The 27,556-nt window shown below is 37.8% G+C and overlaps 1 protein-coding gene across 1 annotated transcript in view; it reads left to right on the top strand.

Moving 5' to 3' along the window:
- The window catches only part of brip1 (BRCA1 interacting helicase 1), a gene marked incomplete at its 3' end in the record, with an annotated part of 84,864 nt that extends 58,761 nt beyond the window's left edge, over positions 1–26,103 (top strand). The window contains exons 15-19 of the mRNA XM_028463822.1: positions 142–263; positions 19,861–19,973; positions 21,709–21,791; positions 21,872–22,084; positions 25,643–26,103. Coding sequence (XP_028319623.1) covers positions 142–263; positions 19,861–19,973; positions 21,709–21,791; positions 21,872–22,084; positions 25,643–26,103 — 992 coding nt within the window. The remainder of the gene's footprint in view (positions 1–141; positions 264–19,860; positions 19,974–21,708; positions 21,792–21,871; positions 22,085–25,642) is intronic.
- Positions 26,104–27,556: the final 1,453 nt, after the last annotated feature.

Below are 27,556 nucleotides of genomic sequence, written 5' to 3'. Positions count from 1 at the left end.
GTTGGCGCAATTAAATGTTTTCTTTGTTAGAAAACATGATAAAAAATATGAATCTTTGGATCAATACAATAATTGCATGCTGACATATAGCGATATATCGCTGAATCAATTTTTTCTTAGACCCTTAATTCTTTGTTGTAGATGGGGCGTTGCTGATTGCTGTGTGTCGGGGCAAAGTGAGTGAAGGACTCGACTTTTCTGATGACAACGCCAGGGCAGTGGTCACCATTGGAATTCCATTCCCCAGCTTTAAAGACCTACAGGTATGTAGTTTACTACTGTTGAACATTGATCTACTCTAAAGACCTAGACCACACGTGTCAAACTCAAGGCCCCGGGGCTGAATTCAGCCCTTTAAAGGCTTCAATCTGGTCCCCAGACCTATTTCTGCACAGACTTTTATTGGTAAAAATTAAAAGGAAAACATTTAAATTCAATAAAATGTTTCAGTTTTTCATTTGATGTTCTTTAATAAATGCTTGCACATTGGTTATTTAAAAATGTGATTTTTAAACTGAAAGTTCAGTCATTTTTCAAATCCATGAGGAAACTGACTGCAGATCTGAACCCAACCTCTCACATTAAATATTGGTGTCAAACCTAAGGCCTGCTGCTCCAATCAGAGAACAATTTAGCTTGAACTGAAAATAACACAAGGCTCTCCAGATAATGTCACAAAACAAAAAAATAATTGGGGAAACTAATATTACTATTTTTACAACACACATTCTAGATATATTCTACACAAAGTTTTATATATACTCTTCATACATGTACATCAAATATACACGTTTACAAACATACATACACATGCATATACTGTACATGACATGTACATATTATATTTAATATTGATTACATAAAATGTAATTACATCAATTACATTATACTATAAGTGTATAAAATGCATTTTATAGTGAGGCAATATTTAAATTAATACCATTCTCTATCATAATATATACCTTTTATTATTCTTATTACGTATTAATTTATTTTATACCATTATATATATATTATTTCTATCTGAAGATGAATAAATATAGATTTTCTTATATTTCTTTTATTTTTCCACATCATCCCATTAAAACCAATAGAGTTTAATGTACATTGTCCCACGTATATAGACGTATATAATGTATATACGCTAAATAAGTGTTCCTCTTTGCTTAGGGATGATTTTACATGGAATAACAGTGTTCCTGAACACATAAAGTTGACCTTTAAGCTGGAGTCTGGCCCCTACCTTTTCCTGTTCTCCGCTGCTCCTCGTTCCCCTGTCAGAGCATGACAAGCCTTCACTAACCAGTTCTGTCAGTGAAACAAGACGCAGACCTTCAGTCACAGCTGTCACCATTCACTCCGTCAGCTCTCAGGGCAACGCGCCATTCTTTGTCTTTCTCTCATTTATTTGATGTTTACAGTCTTTTCTCATTTTTGTGATTCTTTTAAGGTCACTGACTAAAATGTGAAATACACGCCAGTCATTTTTAGTCTCAACATTAAAACATTATCACAGTGGTTCTCAAACTCTTATTTCTGAATCCAACTACAACATTTTACTCAGAAAACTGTTTAAAAACAACTATAGATCATAATGATGGATGAATGAGTGATAACTCACATTTTATAGTGTATAATTTTGTAAATAAGTAGAAACAAACCAATGGTTCCCAACCTTTTTTTTTTGATTGTGACCCTGTTTTAATATCAAACATTTCTGTTAACCTTTTTTTTTTTTAAATTAGCTTTTGATCCATGTTTGAGCTCGTGTGTTTGTGTGTGTATATATATATATATATATATATATATATATATATATATAAACATTTATAAGTTCTTTTAACATTTTTCAGAAATTTCAGGCGACCCCACATGGAGTACCGACCCCATGGTTGAAAAACACTGATTTAGTGGCTCCTGAATAGATTTATTTTTATAGTTTTTATTATTTCTAGTCATTTCACACCTGGAGTGGGACCAAGACTCACTCTTTATTTGTTCATTTTCCTCTTTCTCTCTCTCGCTCTCTCTCTCTCTCTCTCTCTCTCTCTGTCTCTCTCTCTCTCTCTGTCTCTCTCTGTCTCTCTCTCTCTCTCTCTGTCTCTGTCTCTCTCTGTCTCTGTCTGTCTGTCTGTCTCTCTCTGTCTCTCTCTGTCTCTCTCGCTCTGTCTCTGTCGCTCTGTCTCTCTCTGTCTGTCTGTCTGTCTGTCTGTCTCTCTCTCTCTCTCTCTCTGTCTCTCTCTGTCTCTCTCTCTCTGTCTGTCTGTCTGTCTGTGTCTCTCTCTCTCTCTCTCTCTCTCTCTCTCTCTCTCTCTCACATACCCCTGGGGTACACGTATCCCCATCTGAGAAACACTTCCATAGGATGTGTGAATAATGTGACATGTTAAAAAGAACAGAAGCAGCACAATTCACTCAATCTGAAGCTTTTTAATGAAAATACTAAAACTAAATAAAAACTAATTAAATGAGAGCTTTTTAAGCACTTATAAAACTTATCGTTTTAAAGCAGTGAAAGTTCTGTAGTCCCGTAATTATTTTAAAAATAACTAGTATTTAAAATACCTATAAACCAATGATCCTTTTTAAAGGTTTTATTTGTATATTTAGTGCCACAATAATAAAGGTACAGTGAGTGTCAGTGATGATGGATTTATAATGAACTTATTAGTACAGTAAATGGAGAACTAAATAAAATAAAAAAAATGAATGGATCATAATAAATAAATTGTACATATAAATCAAACAAAAGTATTTTGTATGGTATTTAGTAATAAAAATAGATGATATCTGATTAGAAAATGTTACTGAAAATAAATTCCTTGGAGTAATAATTGATAATAAACTGACATGGAACGCCCACATCAAGCCTCTCAATTATCAACAAAACTAAATATTTTCTGGACCAACTTTATATTGTTCCTTAATACTTCCCTATCTCACTGATTGTAATTATCACACTTATCAAAGTTTCATACAGTACATCCATTATTCCTATTTCAAAACACCAGCAATAAGAATACATATTTAGCACACACTAATAATCCCTTCATTCAGTCTAAGTTACTGAAAATCCATCACCTTGTGAAATATTATAATCTGATAATTTTATGTAAAGCGTTTAAAAAATCTCTACCAGTCAACATACAAAGATTTTATATATTTAAATAGAACTCGTGTGCGTGCGTGCATGCGTCACAAGGTTGATAAATGAGGCTGATTCTGTTTAAATGTGAGGTATGCATGTGAGGCTGTTTCATTTGGTGATTTTGATTGTGAAGAATAAATAAATAAAACAACTGAGCGGTGGCTGACGATTCAGGGAAAGAGGAAATATACTGTATGTTTGTGCCATGATTTACTATTATGGAGCATGAGCTCTTACTGTATGGTCACCAGGGTTAGGTCAATTACATTTTTCAATTACAATTATCCATCTTCAATTACAACTCAGTTATTATTACGATGAGCAGCAATTATTCCAATTACAATTCAAATGTATATTATTGTAAGTCAATTACAATTAAGTTTTCTATTACCAAAGTACAATTACTAACATTTACTGAGCCTTGAATAAATAACAAAACATAACCTTCCTCTTGTGTTAGCTTTCTGTTAGCATCTCTAATGCTAACGGGTCAGTTTGACCCATGTCCTAAATTAACTGTAAAATACACTAATAAATATTATCTATCATCTAATTAGTTTCTCATCCATTGGTTACATTGTTAGGATTCATAATCAATGATAATATTGGTATTAATATTTTTGGTGTCGGCGTCTCTATACTCCTAGATTTAAATAAAAAGAAAATTGTAAAATGATCTTCAAGAAAACTGAAAGATAGTGTGAAAAGTTAAAAAAAAAAGTTATTAAGCACATTTTAATAATAATTAAGTACGTATGTATAAGCCATAGGAAACATGGTTCCACTGCTTTGCATTTAATTAATTTTTAATTTTTATGTCCATTACAATTACAAAGTCAATTATCTGAACTCAATAACAATTCAGTTACAGTTACAACAGTAGCAGTTTAAATTATGATTATTAGGGATGTAACGATTCACTCAACTCCCGATACGATTTGATTCATGATACTGGGTTCACGATATGATTCTCTCACGATTTATTTTACAAAATGGGACTGTAGACAAATGATGATTGAAAAATATTCCTTTATTTTTTTTAGGAAAATACGGTACTATTTTCCTTTTATTTTTCATTGTCAAAAGAATCCCTTGATAAACTATTCAAAACAATGCAATTTAACTAAAAATAAATCTTGAATTAAATAAATAAAGGAATAATACAAATGAAGAAGAAGCCTATTAATTTAAATTCTGGTTCTATAGTAAACAATGCAAAACTGCATAATAGTTCTTTTTCTTTTTAAAAGTGCAACTGAAAATGTATTTTGTGCCAGTAATTTCACTGTATTTACGTCAGATATTAGTTTGGACCGGCAGAGGGCGCTGGTAACCCAGTGGTCGGTTGGCATGCAGAAATTCTTGCAGTGAAGAAGAGATGCTATGCTAGCAGACAGAGCTATTAGAAAAACGTGACTCTTACAGATATTCACGTAATATTACAGATATTCTTTCGGTGCTAAAGGGGTAAGGAATCATTTATGAACACGTTTAAGAGTAGAAGGCGGCCAGAAACAAAGTAGTAGCAGATTCCGCCTGCCGCCAACACTTTTAAACAAGAGAAGGGATAGATATATAACGCCCTCTGCTGTTTAAAAAAATGTATTGCGATTCAATTTTCAGAATATCGATGTGAACTGTGATACCTATGAATCGATTTTTAACTGCCTTATGATTAATCGTTACATCCCTAATGACTATGTCATAACTGTAATAATGATCAATTACTTGATTACATTTACATTATAATTGGATTATATTGTAATAACTGAGGCGTGAAATAAATTCAGAAATAGGCTGAAGTAAAGCTTAAAGAAGGCATGTGTTGATATTCTGTGTCTCTACCAAGCGTGTAAACTGAAGTGACTTCACTGGAATAAAACGGGATGAGTGATTAAAGTAGAAGACCAGGGGGAGGACTGAGAAAGCCAAAGATAGTTAGACCAAGGTGGAGCCAACCAAGCATGAAGAGCCTGTGCATTTCTAATGACACATTTTACAGCCTTTGTTTATTCCTGACAAGTGGAGATCTCCACAGAGAGCTGTGACTGCTCCAAGGTGAGCTAGTCGTGAACATTCTTCTGTTCTACAGCATTTCAGACTCACTTTTTATGTGTTACCAACAAGGAGTGAACACATGGAATTCATTTCCTCTTTTCCTTTGAAGATACTTCTTCTGTCATTTCTTTTTTGGTTCTTCATCCTGCTCCAGTTGTTTATTTACTTTTCTCTTGAAGGCTGTTATGTCCTACAAAGAAGCCTTTAGGGCTGTGAAGGACTTTTCTCACCCAGTTACATCACTAACAGGACAACAGTAAAAATGACCAATCTTCCTCTTCCTCCTTAAGCCCCAGCCACTTTTCCCCAAAAATCACAGACCCATAACAAATAACTTTTTTCTAAGCTTCTACATGGCCTACATGGCTATTTTTGTTCATATTGAAGTAGGACCCTTAGTGGTTACAGATGATGTGAAATTTTGTAAATGTATGATACAGACTGACTATAAATATTGTTTTAAATACAGAAATCTGTAGTCCACCCAGGAGAAAAAAAGAGATTTATGTCACATATAAAGCCATTTCTCATTAGCGAAGGCAATGAAAGCAGAAATAACTGAACTAACGTATGGACATAAACTGCAGCAAGTTTGGTGATAATAATAAACAATAGGCCAAATATCCATGTTTTTGAACAAAAAAGTTCAGGCGGAAGCCCACTTTACCACAACTGTGCCAAAGATTTCCACAAGCTTGGGAATAAGTTTGTAACTGTGATATGACAGTCAAATTGATTCCAATCATTATTAGTCTTATAATTGACCACTAGAGGGTGAAGTTTGGATTGAAATAAATACATGATTTCCATTTTTATTCAGGTTTCTGCGATGCCATACGTAATACTATTTTCCGTTCCACTCTTTGATGCCGTTACACACGGGTGTTATTAAGCAATGCTTTGACCAATCAGTAGTGTTAAAAAATTGGTGATATCAAACATAATTGAAGTGGCTTTAGCCCTGGCCAATCAGAGCTGGGTAAAGGAGGGACCGACCATTTTATGCACGAGCACTGTGTGCCTCATAGGACGGATTTGTCGACTGAGAAGTGCTCAGATGTGTTTAATGGCAATATCTGTCTGACGACACGATTTGGATTTAGCAAAATATGGAGTTTTATGCACATTGGATCAACTTTTGATCATTTGTCATCATTGTGTTCCCCCGTCCACTAACCCCAACCAGTCGACGCAGATGGCTGCCACTTCTGAACCTGGTTCTAACGGAGCCTGTTAAAAGGAAGTTTTTTCTTCCCACTATCGCTAAATGCTTGTTCATGTGAATTTTGTTGGGTTTTTTCCTTATTGTTATGAATTTTATATTTTGATAGCGCTATGAGATGACCTTTGTTGTGGTCTGTGCTATATAAAGATTGATTGATCATTGCTGACTTCTTCCGTTGTGTATTTACTGATTCTGTAGCGTTGTTTTGGTACGTACATACCTGACCTGTATATCAATGGATTCAGCTCGGCCTGTTAGGGTTTCACGTAGGCTTTTGTTATAGAGATCTGTGTTTATTTTGTGAAGCAGAGGAATGAAAAGTGCTGAGTTTGTGGAGTTGTCGACTTTTCCCTCTTTGAACATTATGGCCTGGTGTGTGTGCTGTGAATGTGGGTTGGCTACAGTTGTAGCTTCTATAGTTTCTGAGGATTACAGAGAGGTATAGAATGTGTGATTTCATTCATTCTTTGCAACATTTAGACCTGTGAGAGTCACGCTGGCTGGAGCTGCCCCCGCCGGTGGGTCTGATGCGGTTGAAGAGGTTAAAGCCAACATTTACCTAAATTAACTTTCCTAGCAGAGAGCAGGTGGCTTCTAGTTTCTTCTAAAGCATGAGAGCACATGTTTCAAACTCAAGGCCTGGGGACAAATTCTGGCCCTTCACAGCATTGAAGTGCAATGGGGAGACCTAATGAGTAGGACTCAGGGAAGCTGAAAGAAAGTGGCATAAATCCACTGACTTGTCCTTCTACCATGAAAAACTTTAGTTTCCTTCACTTCTTGCCTGCAGTCCACAAAGAAATGCCAAGGCCAGATCTTTCCTTCTTGTTCACTGCGAAGGTTCTACCATCAGCAACCAATCCTCTGAGCCTGAACAACTCCGTCAGCCCCAACGCGCGTTGATGTGAGAGAAACACAAAACAAAGCTGAGAGTGAACACATCACTGTTTTCACTCTATACTCCATCTCCATCTTTGCTGAGAAGACGCTTTAGTGCCCAGATGTGTTGAAACAATGGACACGTTGGCCTGTTTCCAGACAAGCAGTGCGCGCTCGCTGTATGAAGCGGTGTCACGGTCTGAGTTCACATCGATCTGAGATCGGTTATGGGCATGCGCACTACCAGAAAATGAATTTATGCTACTTCCGCTTAGCTTTTTTCTACTTCCGCTGTGCTGAGATTAAAAAAATTAATGTTCAAAGCTAAGGTTATTTGACGAGTGCTGAATGGATCCTTTACATGTATTGAGTTTGTATTAAAAATGTGTTTTGTAATTTATTCAATGCAGTTTTTATTATTGTTACTTGTATTCTGTTTGGATAAAAATGAAGCACATTTTGGAAAAAACATGATTATAATAAAACTCTATACGAAAATAATTTATTTTCTAAAAAAACATGATTATAATATACATTGCAGTAAAATCAGTATAACCCAGCACGGATACATCTCAGACTGTAGCAATCACTTACTGAGATTTTAAGAGGAACTCAGTACGATGTGAACACTGTTTTTTCGGGGCATCACTACACACAATCCACTTATGAGTCGACCAAGCATACGCGCTGTCCTCTATCCTGTAAACAAACACTGCTGCGTCTAAGCTGCTACGGGAAGCCGGAGGGTCAAATGTCATTTCATTCTTGAAACTTTTTAACCATGATTTTATTTTGTGCACCATTTTATATCGTTGTTTTTTTATTTTGCTAAATTTTGTTACATTCCTACAAATGTGGTTCCATTTAAAAGGAAATATTCAGTCTTTCCAATGCTATAAGAAAATAAATAACACGTTTCTTTGCTCTGTGTGCTATGTTGCAAAATGCAAACTGGATAGTAGTAGTATGTTTTAATTATGTTCAATAAACAGATTTTTCTGATGATTCTGGGTCTCACACAGACACACACACACACACACACAGACACACACCTCATCTCAGCGAAAGCGTGCACATTCTCCATAAATGGATCCAGACATATTAAGTTGCTCATTTTGCGCCCCATTGCTAGGATGGGAGGTGAAAGCCCAGCTCCATTATACATTCCCAGACAGGCACCACTCGTAGACACCATGACCTAAGCACATAACACGGCCTTTTTACTGGCCTGGTGTTTGATTGTGACTTAGATCAAAGGTTAGACATGAAAAGTCCTCCGCAAAGACAGATTTTCACTGTTAAAAGACAGTGTTTTAAAGCCGCGGGGCGTTTAAAACTAGGGCTAATAGTTATGTAGTAGGAATAATGAAGCGTGTGGAAATCATGAACGAGGTGGAGATAATGTGTGCTCAGCACATTCTTTAAGAAACACATGTGGCTTTAACATGTACCACTGACCATCTTTGAAAATACATTTTAGCTGACGTTCCGTGTTTTTAAGGACGCCAAATACTTGTCAGTTTAAGTTAAATACCTGAATTTATTTAGTAATGTCCAGTTTACTGAAGTTAATGAAGCATTAGACGAGAAAGACACAGATAAAGGCCCCGCCAACCAAAATCAATGTGTGAATTCATCATTATGGATCAGACATGGGCAACTAGCGGTCTGAGGAACACATGCGGTCCTTGATCTAATTTTGTGCGCCCACCGAAGTAAACGCACAAAAAGACCAAAAAAAAAAACATACAAATGTTTAATGAAAATACTCAAAATTACTCCAAAAACAAACAAAAACGACTACAAAATAGACAGATATCATTTAAAATTATGTAAAACTGTGACAAAAATGTATATAAATAACTCCAAAAACACTGACGATTAAAATGCTCAAAATGACAGAAACATATTCAAAAGACAACCAAATGCCTTCAAGAACACACGAGATGATGACAAAAAACAACTAAAAATTATATTAAACAATGACAAAAATGAAATAAAACACAAAGCCTTCATTGTTTCCTGTGTTCATGGTCTGTTTGGTCTTTAATTCTAATGCTGACGTGAATGTTGATCAGATACAATCACTAGGCTTTTTATTTGAAGCTAAAGCCCCGGATATTATTTAATTAGTCCAGAGTATTATAATAATTAAAAAGAAATTACGTTCCGATGGTCCTTGAATGCCCCTCGTTATCCACATGACAACTGAGCAAAGACATTCCACCATCTCTGAAAGCTAATGAGTTGCTCTTTACAGCCAGTATCATGTCATCTTTTAGGACAATAACAACTTATTCATCTACTATATCATATTTTGCCGTTACAAGGTAAATTCAAGAAAACGTTGAGTACTTTTTGAGTGTCCGAGGTCGGCCAAAGTGTCCTCTTTTTTGGAAATGAAATTATGGTCACCCTAAACAACATACTGAACAAAATAAATGAAGGATGAAAAACACTCGTCTGACTTTACTCTGAAATAACTTGAATAGAACTTTAGATGTGTGGGGATAAATGGTAAAGCAGTCAGGTAGTTATTTAAAGCTATAATAAACTGCATATTTTGTTTATCTTTCTATAAAAGCAAAAAAGTTGTTTGTGTGTGTGTGTAGCGAATATATCCCGATGCAGTTTGAGTTCGACCTGAAACTTAGTCCACGGGTTCTAAATACCCCAAGTGTGTGCATTCGTTATTTTGGAGTAATTTTGTGTAGCAAAACGTTAATTTTAAGATTACGGCCCTCTCGGTAATGAGCGCGGTATTGAGCGCACAACTTCCGGTTCCGGGTTCATGACGTCACTGTGTCACTTTTTTGTACTTCTAAAAGTTATTTAAGTTAATATTGCATGGTTATTTAAAATTATTTCCCTGATCCTTTAAATAGTGGGTCACGGACTCCACTTCCTTCTGTGCCATGCTATCATTGTTTAAACCGTATAACTGTCCGTGTAATTGCTCACTAACGTGTTGTTTCACTAGAGTCTGTATTGAACTTAAACCGTTCAATTCTCCATCTGGAAAACTGCAGATTCTCTGTGGTGTCGTGCATGGAAGTTAAGCTCTGATCACTCGGTTCGAAGGTAAACAATGATTTTTGTTTTTAATAAAACGACAGCCGAATTGTAGATAATACTTTAATTTACTTACTCACACATGGAGTTTGGAGCTTTACTTTTTGTTTTGCGCAGTTCTGTTGTTTGTCTGATTGGCGCTACAATGGCTATAGAGTTTGGTTGTCAGCGTCTCAAACATTTCACGGTAACACACACACACTCACCACACATAAGGTATTTATAATAAAAATATACTAAATGGGTAAAATAAAACAAAAAACAATAATTATACAAAAAGTGCACAAAGCAACAGAATAAAAATATGAAAATGAACACCAAAAAAGATACAAAAATACACAAAATGACTCAACAATAAATTATACAAAAAATGCACAAAAAGAAAGCTGAAAGGAAAGGAATTTCTGACAATTACTGGCTGTGTAGTACATGTGACAACCAGTGACGTGCTGTGACCACTACGGTAGGGTAGGCAGGGCGTTGCAAATCAAGGCCACCAATGTCGACACCAATGACAATTTCATATGTTTCTGATGGCAAGTGTTAATCAAACAAAATCAACATCGTAAAACACCATTAAAGAAACAAACAATTATTTAATATAGCCTCCATACTCTCCCATCAAGATATATCTCATGACACGACAGCACATCTGTTGTTTGTGTTGGAAACACAGAAACACGGAGAAAATGACAACAACAACAACTCAGAACATCCTCAGTGAGGAGCATCCACAAAGTCAATCCTTCCTTTTGTTCCATTCACTGTAGAAAATACCAACAATGTTCTGACCTTACCTTTGCTGAAGGTCTGGTAGCTCAGGTGTTGGTCTCCATCTTACTATCTTGTCATTTTTTTCCATCACAAAAACAGGGACGTGTAGACTTTTTATATCCACTGTAAGTAAAACATTATGAAACTGAACAAAGCCCTGGATACAATCACATGTTTGTGACCGTGCTGTGATAAAAGTCAGTAGACGCAGATGCACAACTTAATAGATTATATTCATGTTCCTAAGCTGGATCTCAAGTCCTTCATGCACAAATTCACTGTTTAAACGTCTTATGTACGTGGTTGGCTTAGAGATAATTTGCAGAAACTTCCGATGTAAATGTAGGAAAACTCAGCTACGATGTACATCACTGTGTGGTTGTAAAAAACAGATATACCAGTGAACAACTTGTCTGCATGAACTATTAGGTATTAAATATTATCATCATCAATGATTATCTTTGCACAATATGTGTCATTGTGGCATGTATGTGCTCCAGAGTTTTTACTCTAATGTAATGTAACTTTAAGGACATCCCTAATAGTTTTCACTAAAATTTGACAAAATAACAAACTCCGAGGTACCTTTTCAGCACTGTAGCCAGGCTAACACAAAGTCAGAGCTCTATTGAGCCCATGATTCCTCTAGCCCTCAGCTGTGAGGACTTTATGACATTTTTTAACGATAAAATTCATAAGATTAGAGATAAAATTAGCCACTCCCTGCCTTCACCTGGGCCTGCTGTACCATTAAATGTAAATAGGCCTAACCTAAACTGTTTCACACATATAGGACTTCAGGAACTTAACTCTATTATTTCATCCTCCAAACCATCGACCTGCCTTTCAGATCTGATCCCAACTAAGCTGTTTAAAGAAGTTATTCCCCTGGTCTGCCCATCTTTGTTGGAGACAATAAATATATCCCTATCAATAGGCTACGTGCCACAGTCCTTTAAAGTAGCTGTAATCAAACCCCTTCTCGAAAAACCTACTCTTGATTCCAGCACTTTAGCAAACTACAGGCCTATATCTAATCTTCCTTTTATTTCAAAGATTCTTGAGAAAGTTGTGACGGCTCAGCTCTGTGACTTCCTTCAAAACAACAGCCTGTTCGAGGACTTCCAGTCAGGTTTTAGAGCTCAACACAGCACAGAGACTGCTTTAGTTAAAGTAACTAATGATCTACTCTGGGCTTCAGATGAAGGACGACTCTCAGTGCTGGTTTTATTAGATCTTAGTAAAGGACATTAGGGCCTGGATGGACCAAAATTTTCTTCTTCTTAACTCAGACAAGACTGAGGTCATTGTACTGGGCCCACGACACCTTAGAGAAACTTATGCTAGCCTAACTGCCCTAGATGGCATTACTCTGGCACGAAGCACAACTGTTAGAAACCTTGGGGTTCTATTTGATCAGGACTTATCCTTCAACTCTCACAAAACAAACTTCAAGAACTGTCTTCTTTCATCTCCATAACATTGCTAAAATCAGATCTATCCTGTCTCCGGGCGACGCCGAAAAGCTAGTCCATGCTTTTGTTACCTCTAGACTGGATTATTGTAATTCTCTTTTAGCAGGCTGCCCGAGCAAGTCGCTTAAGACACTTCAGCTGGTTCAAAATGCTGCAGCACGTGTACTGACTAAAACTAGGAGAAGAGATCACATTACTCCTGTATTAGCCTCTCTGCATTGGCTTCCCATAAAATATAGAATAGAATTCAAGATTCTTCTTCTCACTTATAAAGCCCTAAATGGACAGGCACCAGTCTATCTCAAGGAGCTTGTAGTGCCATACAATCCCCCCAGAACACTACGCTCTCTAAATGCTGGACTACTCGTTGTTCCATTCATCTCTAAAAGTAGTATAGGAGGAAGAGCTTTCAGTTATCAGGCCCCACTTCTCTGGAACCATCTACCAACCACGGTTCGGGGGGCAGACACCCTCTCTACCTTTAAGGTTAGGCTCAAAACATTCCTCTTTGGTAAAGCTTTTAGTTAGGAACCAGCTCATAGCTCATAGTTAAGATGCAATAGGCATAGACTGCCGGGGGGGTCTGGCACGCTCGGTTGGAGAGAGGTTGGAGAGGGCGTTAAGAGAGAGGTCATTTAGGTTAGAGAGGGACCGGAGAGGGTCCCATTCCTCTCTCGAACACTCCCTCTATGTCTGCTTCTTCCCTTGTGTGTTTGCTCCTGTTCTCCTTCTGGCTTTTGTCTTGCAGGTCCGTGGGATCCTCAGTGTGGAGTTACAGAGTCTCAACAACTCTGTCTCCACCCTTTCCTCTGCACACACCCAACACAGCATAACGTGGATGGCTGTTCATCATAGGAATGGGATCCACACAAGGTTCCTGCTGCTTAACAGAAGGTTTTCCTTGCCGCCATGTTGGGTGTGGGATACATATGTATGTGTATATACGTATATATGCATATGTGTGTATCCATAAAATGAAGAGTCCGTCCTTAAGACTGCTCTACTGTAAAGTGTCTTGAGATACCATTGGTTATGATTTGGCACAATACAAATAAAGATTGAGATTGAGATTGAATATTACCTGTTTGTAAAATGCTAAAGATTGTACAAAATCTGCTGTTTTTACAGCTTGGGAAGATCAACATTCTGAATCAGCATACTGTATATACACATATTGACCATTTATGCTTGGTTCCACTCTTTCACCTCCAAACGCTCCTAACATTCACCTCTTTGAGAATCGGGCCTAGTTTATGGCTCTTAATTTCCATAATAACGTATTAGTTTAACAAAGCTCTGCCTGGATGAATGTCAGAATCAGAGGCTAGTTGTCCTAATGTGAGTTCACCCATGAACATATATCAGTGTCTGATGGCATTAACGGTGTGGGGACGCGCACACACAGCGTGGTGAAGGAGAGCCACTCAGCTGTCAGCCTCGCCACATGTGGCAGACGAGGCGCTGCGAAATTTCAGTGACAGGCACAAGATGTCCCTGACTGCCAGGGGCGCGCGCACACACACACACACACACACTGTGACACACACACAGTGCAGCTCAAACTGATGCGCTCAGCTGTGAATCATGCCTACTAGTCAAATATATGTATTTGGGGTTAAACAGGTTAGTGTGGAGGACGAGGCGGAGCAGAGCCACTGATCTCCTGACATTTGAACCAATCCCTTCTAGCTGGTGCTTTTTCTTGCACATTTAGGAGTTTCGCTAGCAGCCAGGGTTGGCTTTTTCACATATGCAACCTGTCATATTAGATCGGAAGATGTCATGCTACGGAGCTGGTACGTGATGGCTTGAACACTGAGATGAACTGTGATTAGATTTAGATGACACTGCTGGCTCCAGGCATGTGTAGTGGATTCTTTAACTGGAGCGGTCGGTGTCTCATGTGTTGGCAAAACGTCTCAAGCTAATCTAGGTAGCATGTAGCACACATAGTACAATTCCCACAATTGCTTTGGTTTCTTCTAAAAAAAACCACAAACAATCAAACTGGCTTTTCTGATGCACCAGTGGTTCTCAACCTGTTCAGGCCGCAACCCCCAAAATTAAGGTCCCAGAGAGCGGGGACCCCCACTGTAGTTGAAGGTGGTTGAACACAGACATGAACATTGAAGAACAGTCATGTGGAGACAGGACCATCTATAAGGGGGAATAAAGGGGAGAGATTTTTGGGGTCCATCCATAAAGTCAGTAAAATGATGGTCCATTGTTGGCCTGCACGATTTTGACAAAAAACCTAATTGCGATTTTTCTTGGCGATGTTGTGGTTTCGATTTGATTTACGATTTTTAAAAATATTTTGTACATTTAAATGCATATGCGTGTTATTTTTTGTTTTCCAAATTCTGTTTTCTACTTCAAATTTTTTTAATTTCCTTTTTTTTTTTTTTTAGAAAATACATTTTTTCAGAAAATTTGTTTTTAACTTCTGTGAGGAAACAAAATGTATGTCAAAAATAAAAATGTAATTTAAAATAATGAGTAAGATACAATTTAAAGGTAGATATAAGTTGTAATGACATGGATTATTCTGACTGCTCATTTTTTATTTTTCATGTCATATAAAGATGTATGACAACAGCATTAATGTCACCATATTCTTCCTCAGAGATCAATGATTTACTGAATCTGATCAGATTTATTGATTAAGTTTTGATCAACTTAATTTAAATTAACCTAATTTAAATGATCCTGATGACATCATTCCAGACTGTAATGATTAAACAAAAATAAATGTGCAACACATCACATGTAAGAAGTGTTTTTTCACCACTAGGGGGTAGAATATTTTAAAGTAGAAATGATCAATAATCTACGATGTTTCAGACTCTACAATTCCTCGTATTGATGGTCTCGTCAACAACAACAGAACAACTTTATCCACAGATCTTCTGTAGCTCTGATGAGATGTTTAAATGCTCTGAGCAGGTGAAGCTGATTAATGCTGAGTCATGTTTTCACGCAGCGCAGCAGCGCTACATGAGAAATGTATAGAGTTTTACAGAGACATTAAAGTTAAGCGTGCACTGGTGGCTCTGATTCAGGAGTAGGTGATGATTTGCGTAGTTTTTTGCCAGGTTTGATGGTGTTTAGGTGGTGTTTGAAGTGTCCAGGATGAGAGTGTGGAGGACATTTCCGCATAAAAAAACATCCTTTCCCTCACGGTGACGGCGTTTAAACGGAATTCTATCCATTTCCGCATTCAACAGTAGATTCTGTTTTCATTGTTTGATTCCGTTAACACGTATTTTTTAGGGCCTGAGTGTAGTCGTTAGCGCACTAAGACTCGCTGTAGCGCATACAACCGTTTGTCCTGTAACCATCTCTGATTGGCGGTTCTCGGCGATTCTGATTGGTGGACGTATATATCACTAATATGATGGAGATGGAAGAAAAAACCTCCAGCATTACGTTATTGCAGTGAAAACCTCTATCAATGCGATTAAGGTTAATTGTTCAGCCTTCTTCAATTGTTCTATGAATCTGTGATAACCATCCATCCATCCATCTTTTTCCGCTTTATCCGGGGCTGGGTCACGGAGGCAGCAGTCTCAGCAGAGATGCCCAGACCTCCCGATTCACGCACACCTCTTCCAGCCGTTCTGGGGGGACCCCGAGGCGACACCAGGCCAGCTCAGAGACATAGTCCCTCCAGCATGTCCTGGGGCTCCCACGAGGCCTCTTCCCAATAGGACATGCCTGAAACACCTCCCGAGGGAGGCGACCAGGAGGCATCCGAAACAGATGCCCGAGCCAGTTATCTGTGATAACCACATTTTTTTATTCATCTGAATAATATCCATTGTTTTCCAGGAAGTTAACTATTATATTATAATCACCTTAAAGATGGAAATCTTTGTTTTAATCACAAATAAAATGGGTTCGAAGACCAAAAATGGTGGAAAAGGTGGTGAAATGGGATTTAAAAACCACAAAAATTGGTTAAAAGTTACAAATTTGAGTGGGCAAAAATGGACAAAAAGTGTTAAAGTGTTCAATATTGGAACAATTAGTATAAACTGGCAAATAATGGACATGACAAATGGCGAATGTGGTTATATTGGTGAAAATAATTATGAAATATGGTGAAAAGAAACACTTTTATGCATCCATTCCAAAATTACATAAAATGGATCACAAAATCAAATACATTGAAAATGAAGATCCTTCAGGGTTTGATATGGTACTTATTGTGTTATTAACAGTGCGTTACATGTTTTATAATTTATTTATTAGTGGAAATGCAAACTAGAGCACATCTATGATTAATTTACTAATTTTCCCGTCTATAATCTGTGGCCCACTTAAAATAAACTGCTCTGTATTTGGCCCCTGATGTTTGTTAGGTTAGTAGAGGTTAGTAAATGGAATGTCTGAACTTAGAAAACAGAGTGAAGTGGTGAGGATGAGGAGGAGGAAGAAGAAGAGGCAGCCCGGGTGAGGTGAAGCATCTGTCGCCTCAGATTCCAGCGCTGACTAACCTTTCAGAATTGACAGGTGAAAAGTTTAGCGTGCACGTGACAGATGCCAACCAGGGTCAGGCTGAGCTCAGCTCTAACTACATGTGACAGGTCTGTGTTTGCCCTGAGCCACTAAACATGGAGCCATGGAAGGAGCAGCCTGTCCTGTGCCCCCTCCACACGTCACGCCTACCCTAACCTACACCTAACCCTGCACTAGTAAACAACTAGAGACACGTCACACCTAACCTACCCCTAACCCTACACTAGTAAACAACTAGAGACACGTTACACCTAACCTACCCCTAACCCTACACTAGTAAACAACTAGAGACACGTCACACCTAACCTACCCCTAACCCTACACTAGTAAACAACTAGAGACACGTTACACCTAACCTACCCCTAACCCTACACTAGTAAACTAGAGACACGTCACACCTAACCTACCCCTAACCCTACACTAGTAAACAACTAGAGACACGTCACACCTAACCTACCCCTAACCCTACACTAGTAAACAACTAGACACGTCACACCTAACCTACCCCTAACCCTGCACTAGTAAACAACTAGAGACACGTCACACCTAACCTACCCCTAACCCTACACTAGTAAACAACTAGACACGTCACACCTAACCTACCCCTAACCCTACACTAGTAAACAACTAGAGACACGTCACACCTAACCTACCCCTAACCCTACACTAGTAAACAACTAGAGACACGTTACACCTAACCTACCCCTAACCCTACACTAGTAAACAACTAGAGACACGTCACACCTAACCTACCCCTAACCCTACACTAGTAAACAACTAGAGACACGTCACACCTAACCTACCCCTAACCCTACACTAGTAAACAACTAGACACGTCACACCTAACCTACCCCTAACCCTACACTAGTAAACAACTAGAGACACGTTACACCTAACCTACCCCTAACCCTACACTAGTAAACAACTAGAGACACGTCACACCTAACCTACCCCTAACCCTGCACTAGTAAACAACTAGAGACACGTTACACCTAACCTACCCCTAACCCTACACTAGTAAACAACTAGAGACACGTCACACCTAACCTACCCCTAACCCTACACTAGTAAACTAGAGACACGTCACACCTAACCTACCCCTAACCCTACACTAGTAAACAACTAGAGACACGTTACACCTAACCTACCCCTAACCCTACACTAGTAAACAACTAGAGACACGTCACACCTAACCTACCCCTAACCCTACACTAGTAAACAACTAGAGACACGTCACACCTAACCTACCCCTAACCCTACACTAGTAAACAACTAGAGACACGTCACACCTAACCTACCCCTAACCCTGCACTAGTAAACTAGAGACACGTCACACCTAACCTACCCCTAACCCTACACTAGTAAACAACTAGACACGTCACACCTAACCTACCCCTAACCCTACACTAGTAAACAACTAGACACGTCACACCTACCCTAACCTACCCCTAACCCTACACTAGTAAACAACTAGACACGTCACACCTACCCTACCCCTAACCCTACACTAGTAAACAACTAGAGACACGTCACACCTAACCTACCCCTAACCCTGCACTAGTAAACAACTAGACACATCACGCCTACCCTAACCTACCCCTAACCCTACACTAGTAAACAACTAGAGACACGTCACGCCTACCCTAACCTACCCCTAACCCTACACTAGTAAACAACTAGACACGTCACACCTACCCTACCCCTAACCCTACACTAGTAAACAACTAGACACATCACGCCTACCCTAACCTACCCCTAACCCTGCACTAGTAAACAACTAGACACATCACGCCTACCCTAACCTACCCCTAACCCTACACTAGTAAACAACTAGAGACACGTCACGCCTACCCTAACCTACCCCAACCCTGCACTAGTAAACAACTAGACACATCACGCCTACCCTACCCCTAACCCTACACTAGTAAACAACTAGACACATCACGCCTACCCTAACCTACCCCAACCCTACACTAGTAAACAACTAGACACATCACGCCTACCCTAACCTACCCCTAACCCTACACTAGTAAACAACTAGACATGCCTACCCTAACCTACCCCCAACCCTACCCTAGTAAACATCACATTTTAATGCCTTTTCTGCACATTTTTTTCCACTTTTAAGACATTTTCAGCACTTATAAAACCTTTCTACCACTTTTCCACCACTTGTCATGGCCATTATTTGCCAGTTTAAACTAATTGTTCCAAGATTGACACTTTGAAACACCATTATTTTTTTCTGTCTGTTTTTATCCACTCTAATTTACGACTTTTAACCAATTTCTGTGGTTTTTAAAATCCCATTTCACCACCATTTTGGTCACTTTCATCCCATCCTATTTCTGATTAAAACCAGGATTTCCATCTTTAAGATGATTATAATAATAATAATCGTTCCTGGATAACAGTGGATATTATTCAGATGAATAAATAAATGTGGTTATCACAGATTCATAGAACAATGGACCATCATTTTACTGACTTTATGGATGGACCCCAAAAATCTCTCCCCTTTATTCCACTATTTATTTTCTTTATCACTTTTATTTTCTCCTTTTTGCCAAGTTAGATGCTTTGAAGGGCCGGTTTTGGTTCCCAGGGCTTGAGTTTGACACATGTTCTAAATATATAAGCGAAGGAAAGCTGTTACCTGTGATGATGAACCAGTATCTGATCAATACATGATGTGTTTGTGTTTTCAGGTGGAGCTGAAGATGAAGTACAACGATCAGTTGTGTAAATCCAGAGGTCTCCTCCCGGGCCAGCGCTGGTATGAAATCCAGGCTTACAGAGCTCTGAACCAGGCCCTGGGCAGGTACACATGTCCTGAAACTCTTAGACTAGGCCCCAACTTGTCTGCATGAATACAAATGAATGATTTCATGCTTAACTAATTTTAATATCAACGATTATCTCTGCACAATATGTTTGACCAAATAAACAGACATTATCACACTCAGAAGTAAAGAGCTCCAGTTACAGCTTGGAAACATTCATTTTCAGTTTATTTGTTTGTTTCAGTTTAACAAAACAAATATTCAAACGTAAATTACAATTTAAAAATGTATAACAAGACTGAAACAGGCAGAAGAAAAAAATGCTCATATGCCTTTAACATAAATTATAACACTCAGGTTTCCTTTTCCAATAATAAATACAAAATAAATGCAAGAATTCAACAAAGTACATTTGAGTTGCCTTTTTTTTCAAATAATGCAAATATATATATGTATATATACACGTACTTTCTTTTATATACATTTCTACTGCTTCACATAACTCTACAATACATTGTGACATTTTCTTTTTCTTTTTTTTTTAGTGTGTGATTGGTTTTTATTTCTTTACCTTCATTATTCCACAAATGAACCCAGAGAACATTCAGTTGTTGGTCATAGTGAGAAGTATTTTGGAATTTATTTAAGCTTTGAACATTATCTGTTATTTTATAATCAACAATTCTCTTTACGTTTCATAAGTTTTGATTTGTGTGTGGTCATAATATCCTGCTTTGTTTATCAATCCTACGGCTTTTTTTTTCTTTAGCAATAAAACAATATCATTTATTATGGTTTTAAAAGTGGTTCCACAGAGTTCTACACAATGTCATTTATGGCAGTATCAGAGTTGTAACTAAGTCAAGTGTTTTTGAGATTTTTTCTTTATATAAGTTATGTGTTGCCTAGGGCTGGGCCATATGGACCAAAATTCATATCTCGTTATCTTTTATCAAATTGCCGATATACGATATAAATCTTAATATTTTTAAAGCCTTGAAGTTTGACCAGAAAAACAATTCTGGGTTAAATTTGCTGATTAAAAACGCCACAGAAGCATGTTTATAAACAAACAGCTGCACAATATCTGCCACTTTGGTTTTTTTCTCCTCTAAGGGACAGCACGTGTGAGTGAGTTAAGACATGCTCAGAAATCTGTGTAACTGTACAAAATATTATATATCTCAGAAATATGTTCAAAATGTAAAGAACACTGATTGACTGTACTCTATGAATAATATGAAATACTTGTATAATGTGATTTGTACAGTGATTGTATAAATAAAAATAAGTTAATGAAATATAGATATATCTGATATAGACGATATTGTCATTTTCCAAAATGGAAAACTTGATATATCTTGAACCACGATATATTGCCCAGCGCTAGTGTTGCCTCTAAGATTATTTATAGTCAATTATGACTCCCAAGATATATATATAAAATATCAAAGACACTCTCAATTTTATCTCCATTTATTTCAAGTTTTATTTTTTCAAATACGTCATTTTTGGTTTAAAAAATAATAGATTTAGCTTTTGCAATTGATTATCTGAATCAGCATATACTGTATATCCAAATTAACCAAATAAGCGTGGTTCCCCACTATGTTTATATTTATATATTATGTTACAGTGCATAAATACATACATTTCATATCTATATTAGTTGCTGTACATTTTGGTCATAAAACACGTTTATGCTCCTATTTTCACCTCGTCTACCTGTAGTGATGACTTTTATAAACATATTTCAATATTTCACTTTTCCAGGTGTATCCGTCACAGGAAGGACTGGGGGGCTCTGATTCTGGTGGACGATCGCTTCAGGAACAACCCCAACAAGTACATCACAGGTATTTATGACCAGTAGATGGCAGTAGCTAACCACCGTAGCTCTGACCTGTGTGTGTGTGTGTGTGTGTGTGTGTGTAAGGTTTGTCTAAGTGGGTCCGTCAGCTGGTCAAGCATCACCACACGTTCAGTGAGGCCATGCAGTCCCTGTCCTCCTTCTCTCAGCTGATGATGGACGCTGAATCCCACCACACTAACCATGAAGTTCAAACACCCAGCACATCCTGTGTTCAAAGCCCCGCCCCTCAGTCCTTCTCTCCCTCTCTGATGAAGACTGAACACAACCAAGCACCAGGTGAGATAATGAAGTTTAAGACAGAAAGACACACGATAACAGTGTTCCAGCTTTAAATGCAGCCATGTTTACTGTAGTGGAAACGTGTAGAACATAAAATGTGTTTCATGTGTTACCAATAGGGATGTGATGATTCACTCAACTCATGATTTATTTGATGACTAAAAAATACAAAAAAATGTTCCTTTGAAAAAACAGAAATAATGTACGCTTTTCTTTTATCTTTCATTGTCAAAAGAATCCCTTGATAAACTATGCAAAACAATACAATTTAATTAAAAATAAATACTGAATTAAATAAAGAAATAATACAAATGAAGAATAAGTTTATTCATTTATATTCTGGCTCTACAGTAAATTATGCAAAACTAGATAACAGTTCATTTTCTTTTTAAAAGTGCAACTGAAAATGTATTTTGTGCCTTAACAATTTAAAACAAATTTCATATCAAAGAAATAATTATATTTCACACGTTGTTTCTTTCTCACCTCTAGCTAAAATGCTTCCACACTTCTGATTTAAAACACGGTGGTGAGTCCTGAATTTCAAATTCTAAATAGATAGTGCCCTTTGATGTAAAAAAAAAAAAAAAAAGATTCAATTTCAGAGTATCGATGTGAACCGTGACACCTTAGAATCGATCTTTAACATTACATCCCTAATTAAAATTATAGTTTTGGTCAAACTATTCCGGTCAGCTGAGCTGTTGCTAGGCAACAGTGTTCCGTTGGTCTAGGCTACAGCATGTTGGAAGCAGTGTCAATTACATTTTTCAATTACAATTACGCCTTTGAATATCCATGTTCAATTACAACTACGATTATGGTGACTGCAATTACAATTCAAATCAATTGAAATTACATTCTCTATTATGTTCAGTGACTTCATTTTCCATGAAAATATATATATTAATATTTTTGGCCTTTTATATGTCAGTTTACCACTTGATTTCAGTTATTTAAAAAATGGTAAAATATTTGTTGAGAGAACTGACAGATGTATGTAAAGTTGATAATAAACGTATTTATATAGTCGTTATTTACATATCTGTAAGCCATAGAAATGTAACATCGTTCCCCAGTTTTGCATCTAATTAAATTGTAAATTAATTTTCATGCCAATTACACTTACAAAGTCAATTATCTGAATTCAATTACTGTTACTACTATTTTCCATTCCAAGTACAAGTATAATTACATCATAATTGTAATTAATTATCGAAGGATTGAAGTGCACAAATCTGGTTAGCGACTGTGATGAAATCTACGTGAAAGGATGTGTTCATTGAGGGGGTGATGCTCCACTGCGTCTGAGGTTCTACACCTGAACCAACAGGTACGTTCTCCTGACACAGGACTTGAAATTCATCTTGGGAACATGGATGTTTGGAATCAGCTCCTCAAAATGGTCTAAAACCAACATGTTGCCTGTTCCTATCTCAACTTACCACTAAATGCTAGTTCCAGCCATCTTTTTGAGAAGCGAGCCTAGTCTGAGCTGTTTTCCCCCCCATTCTACCAGAGCCCAGCACGACCCCAGTGGGACTGCCTTTGTCTATAAACCCACCATGTAAAGGTGTGTATCAGAGTTCTCGTTCCTGTCAAAGTGACATGTTTGCTCATTGCGTTAGCGGGGACTATTGTCTGTGAGGATCATAACATGCCGAGCCCCCACCCCCACCCTCTCAGAGCGGGGCCGTGGGGTGAGGGGGAGGACATCTGATCAGTTGAGTGGCTTGTCTCATTACTGTAAGGTCCCCAGTGTGCCGCTGAAGCTGCAGCAGATGTTGGACTGTTGCTTTAAATTAAATCCCTGTGACCTTTGACTATTGTTTGAGTCGTGTTGAGCGTAGCCCCCACGTAGTCAGGTAGGGGTTGCTGACCAAAGTCAGCTTTAAGCTTCCATGACAAGCAAAAGTTCTCACCGTAAACAGCTGGGGCCTCATTTATCACACTTGCTTACGTCCGCCGCTTCTCAAGCAAAGGTTGTGATTTATAAGAAACGTAGTGTAAGAATGTGCCGACCAACAACTTTCCGAAATGCTGAGTTTCAGCTGTGAAGGTTTGACACTAGCTGGGTTTCCATTTACAGGTTTTCGCATCTTTCTCATGAAAGCGTCAAAACTTTTTTGCAATATTTGAGTGTTTTTTTTTTTTTTTGGAAATTCAGGCGTTTCCATTACAAGTGTTTTATTGGACTTTTTAGATTTTGCACATTTCTAAGGGTAATGGAAACAAATAGTGATGGTTCAGGTTTGTCCTGTAGCAGACACTTCTTTTCACCATTATTTACACCGTTACTGTAACCACCAAATACATCCTCCTTTTTCTGGCCTTCATCACTCACATACTGTACTTCTTGTTCATTCTGAAATTAATTTTCTTTGTCACTTCTGCCACGAATGATGGTAGAATCCCATTGGTCGGCAGCTCATTTAGATGTAAAAACCAATTATGAGCTCCTTTGACCATTTATGGCAGAATGTGGGCGTGTCCAGGGCAGAACATGAAGTTCATTTTCAGATTTTTAAAGTACGCTCACTTTGTGTTGATTCTACTCAATGTTTCATAGGTTAACATCCTTATCTCAGAAGAGCCTTATTTGGGGAGATACCCCCTCCCCCCCCCACGGTAGAACAAAAAGTTTGCAATAGAAGAAGTAAGAAACAGATTCTTGTAATCACAGGAATGGGTGGCAGAGGTGTTTTTTTTAGTGACATATCCTCAGGAAGATTGTTGCGATTTATCAAAAACACAAAATTGTCAAATGCATTTGTTTAAGTCATATTGAATACCAATGAGACGCATCTTCAACAAAACAATTTGGGTCACTTCTCAATCTATTGTGGCCGTCAGATGACAAAAAGTAACACAATAATAGTCCAAAATATTTGACTTTAGGAATAATTTTGCACAAGATTGTCCATGACATTGTCAATATACACGGAAGAGTTTTATTGTAGGTCTTAAAATCATCCCAGTCCATTCCCCAAACTTAAAAAATGTCAAATTATTGTGTGAATATTGTCCTTAAACTAACATTAGCCCCTAATTTTCTGGCAAAATCAAAAAAACTAAAACTAACCGAAATTTGGAATGACTGGGATGATTTTAAGACCTTAAACAATACCCTGTCGTGTCTATTGATGATGTTATGGACAATTTTGTGCAGCATTAATTGCAAAGGCAAAATATTTTTGACATTTAATTTGTCACTTTGTCATCTGATGCCAAAATATATTTTGAAGGGACTAAAATAGTTTTAAGATGTCTCATCACTGGACATTTTGACATCAACTATGACATCAAATACATTTTTGAAATATATTGTTTTGATAATTACGTGTTTTCGGTAAATCGTGAAAATCGTCACTAAAATACATCGCTAAAATGTGCTCAAAAACACCCCTGCTATAAATTTCAAAGACCACAAGAAAAGAAAAAAATTACAGTTGTTATGTTCTACCATGGGGGAGGGCTGAACAATTTATTCATTTTTTGGTGCTGGCCACAGACCTATTATAAATGAGGCCTCTGAACTGTGCTTTGTCTTTGCAGAACGACCATCAAGAATTCATCGAAGAGCCCCGCCTCAGTCCGTCTATCCCATATTCAGCTGTAGCCCAATCGGAACCTTCTTGAAGAAACCTCTGTTCAAAAAAAAGTCCAAGGATGACCAAGACTTTTCTCTACAATCAGAAAAGAAGTCACTTTGTGTCGAAAAAAGTTCTTTGAATGAAACCAAAGTAGAACCAGAACCGTGTCATCTGTTAGACGAGACCCCTCCCATCATACCTCCTACGTGCAATGACACCACAACATCTCCAACCAAATGTTCAGATCAAGAAGAAGACGACGACGACGACGTGACGGTTTTCTTCACTCCAGAACTTTTTGATGCAGATGAAGCTGAATGCAGCAGAGATTCAGTGGACGGCAGAGAACAGGTCGCAGTCAGCACAATTAGCACCGAAAGTCCGGCTGCTGCACTGGAAACAAGACTTTTGAGCGCGGAGCAGAATCCAAAGCAGCCTGAGGTTTGTTTAGAGGTTTCCAAGACACAGGAGCAGGAAACCAGAGATGAGAAGAAGCAGGAAAACAAACATACAGTTAAAAGGCTTCGCAGGCTGTCCAGGTCCAGACAGAGAGTCTTCCACTCCTCTACAGGTAAATAACTGAGTCTTCCACTCCTCTACAGGTAAATAACTGAGTCTTCTACTCCTCTACAGGTAAATAACTGAGTCTTCTACTCCTCTACAGGTAAATAACTGAGTCTTCTACTCCTCTACAGGTAAATAACTGAGTCTTCTACTCCTCTACAGGTAAATAACTGAGTCTTCTACTCCTCTACAGGTAAATAACTGAGTCTTCTACTCCTCTACAGGTAAATAACTGAGTCTTCTACTCCTCTACAGATAAATAACTGAGTCTTCTACTCCTCTACAGGTAAATAACTGAGTCTTCTACTCCTCTACAGGTAAATAACTGAGTCTTCTACTCCTCTACAGGTAAATAACTGAGTCTTCTACTCCTCTACAGGTAAATAACTGAGTCTTCTACTCCTCTACAGGTAAATAACTGAGTCTTCTACTCCTCTACAGGTAAATAACTGAGTCTTCTACTCCTCTACAGGTAAATAACTGAGTCTTCTACTCCTCTACAGGTAATAACTGAGTCTTCTACTCCTCTACAGGTAAATAACTGAGTCTTCTACTCCTCTACAGGTAAATAACTGAGTCTTCTACTCCTCTACAGGTAAATAACCGAGTCTTCTACTCCTCTACAGGTAAATAACCACAAGTAGGACACAACGTAGGACATCAAACTCATGAAACCGCCACAAATAGATATCAAGATATGGACAAACCTGTAATAAATTGTAATATGTTGATTATTTGTCTTATTTTAACAATCTTTTCTTGTCACTGACATTCCTGAACACGTAGCTCTGTGTGCTGTCACATGGTTAGTCCACACGCCGCTGCTACAGACGCAGGAAATGATGCAGTATAATCTGTCTCTGATCAGCTTCTTATGTAACGTGACAGCTCGTCCTATTAAAGCCTGTTAGCATCGCTAGCTAAAAGCCTGTTAGCAATGATTGCTAAAAGCCTGTTAGCATCGCTAATTAAAGGCCTAAAAACGGCTACTTTATTTTTTATTATTTTTAAATGATGTCTGTGCATGGCTTTTCTTTTTACGTTGTAATTGTATATCCTGTAAAAAATAAATATAACTGAAAAGATCCTTAAGAATGAAGTCATAATCTGACACTACCGGGGAAATGTTTCTTTTTCTTTCAAGAAAGGTTTAAATGCATAACAAAATGCCACAAAAAATAAATTGTGCATTGATGGGGTAATGCACATTAATACATTTAAAATGAATACATTCAGTAGTAAAATAATAAATACATTTAGTTGTAAAATAAGAAATACATACAGTGGGTACAGAAAGTATTCAGACCCCTTT

Source organism: Gouania willdenowi, chromosome 13 (genome assembly GCF_900634775.1).
Source record: "Gouania willdenowi chromosome 13, fGouWil2.1, whole genome shotgun sequence".
NCBI classification, from domain to species: Eukaryota; Metazoa; Chordata; class Actinopteri; order Blenniiformes; family Gobiesocidae; genus Gouania; species Gouania willdenowi.
The sequence above is the reverse complement of the archived record's forward strand: the minus strand, read 5'-3'. Positions and strand labels throughout refer to the sequence as shown.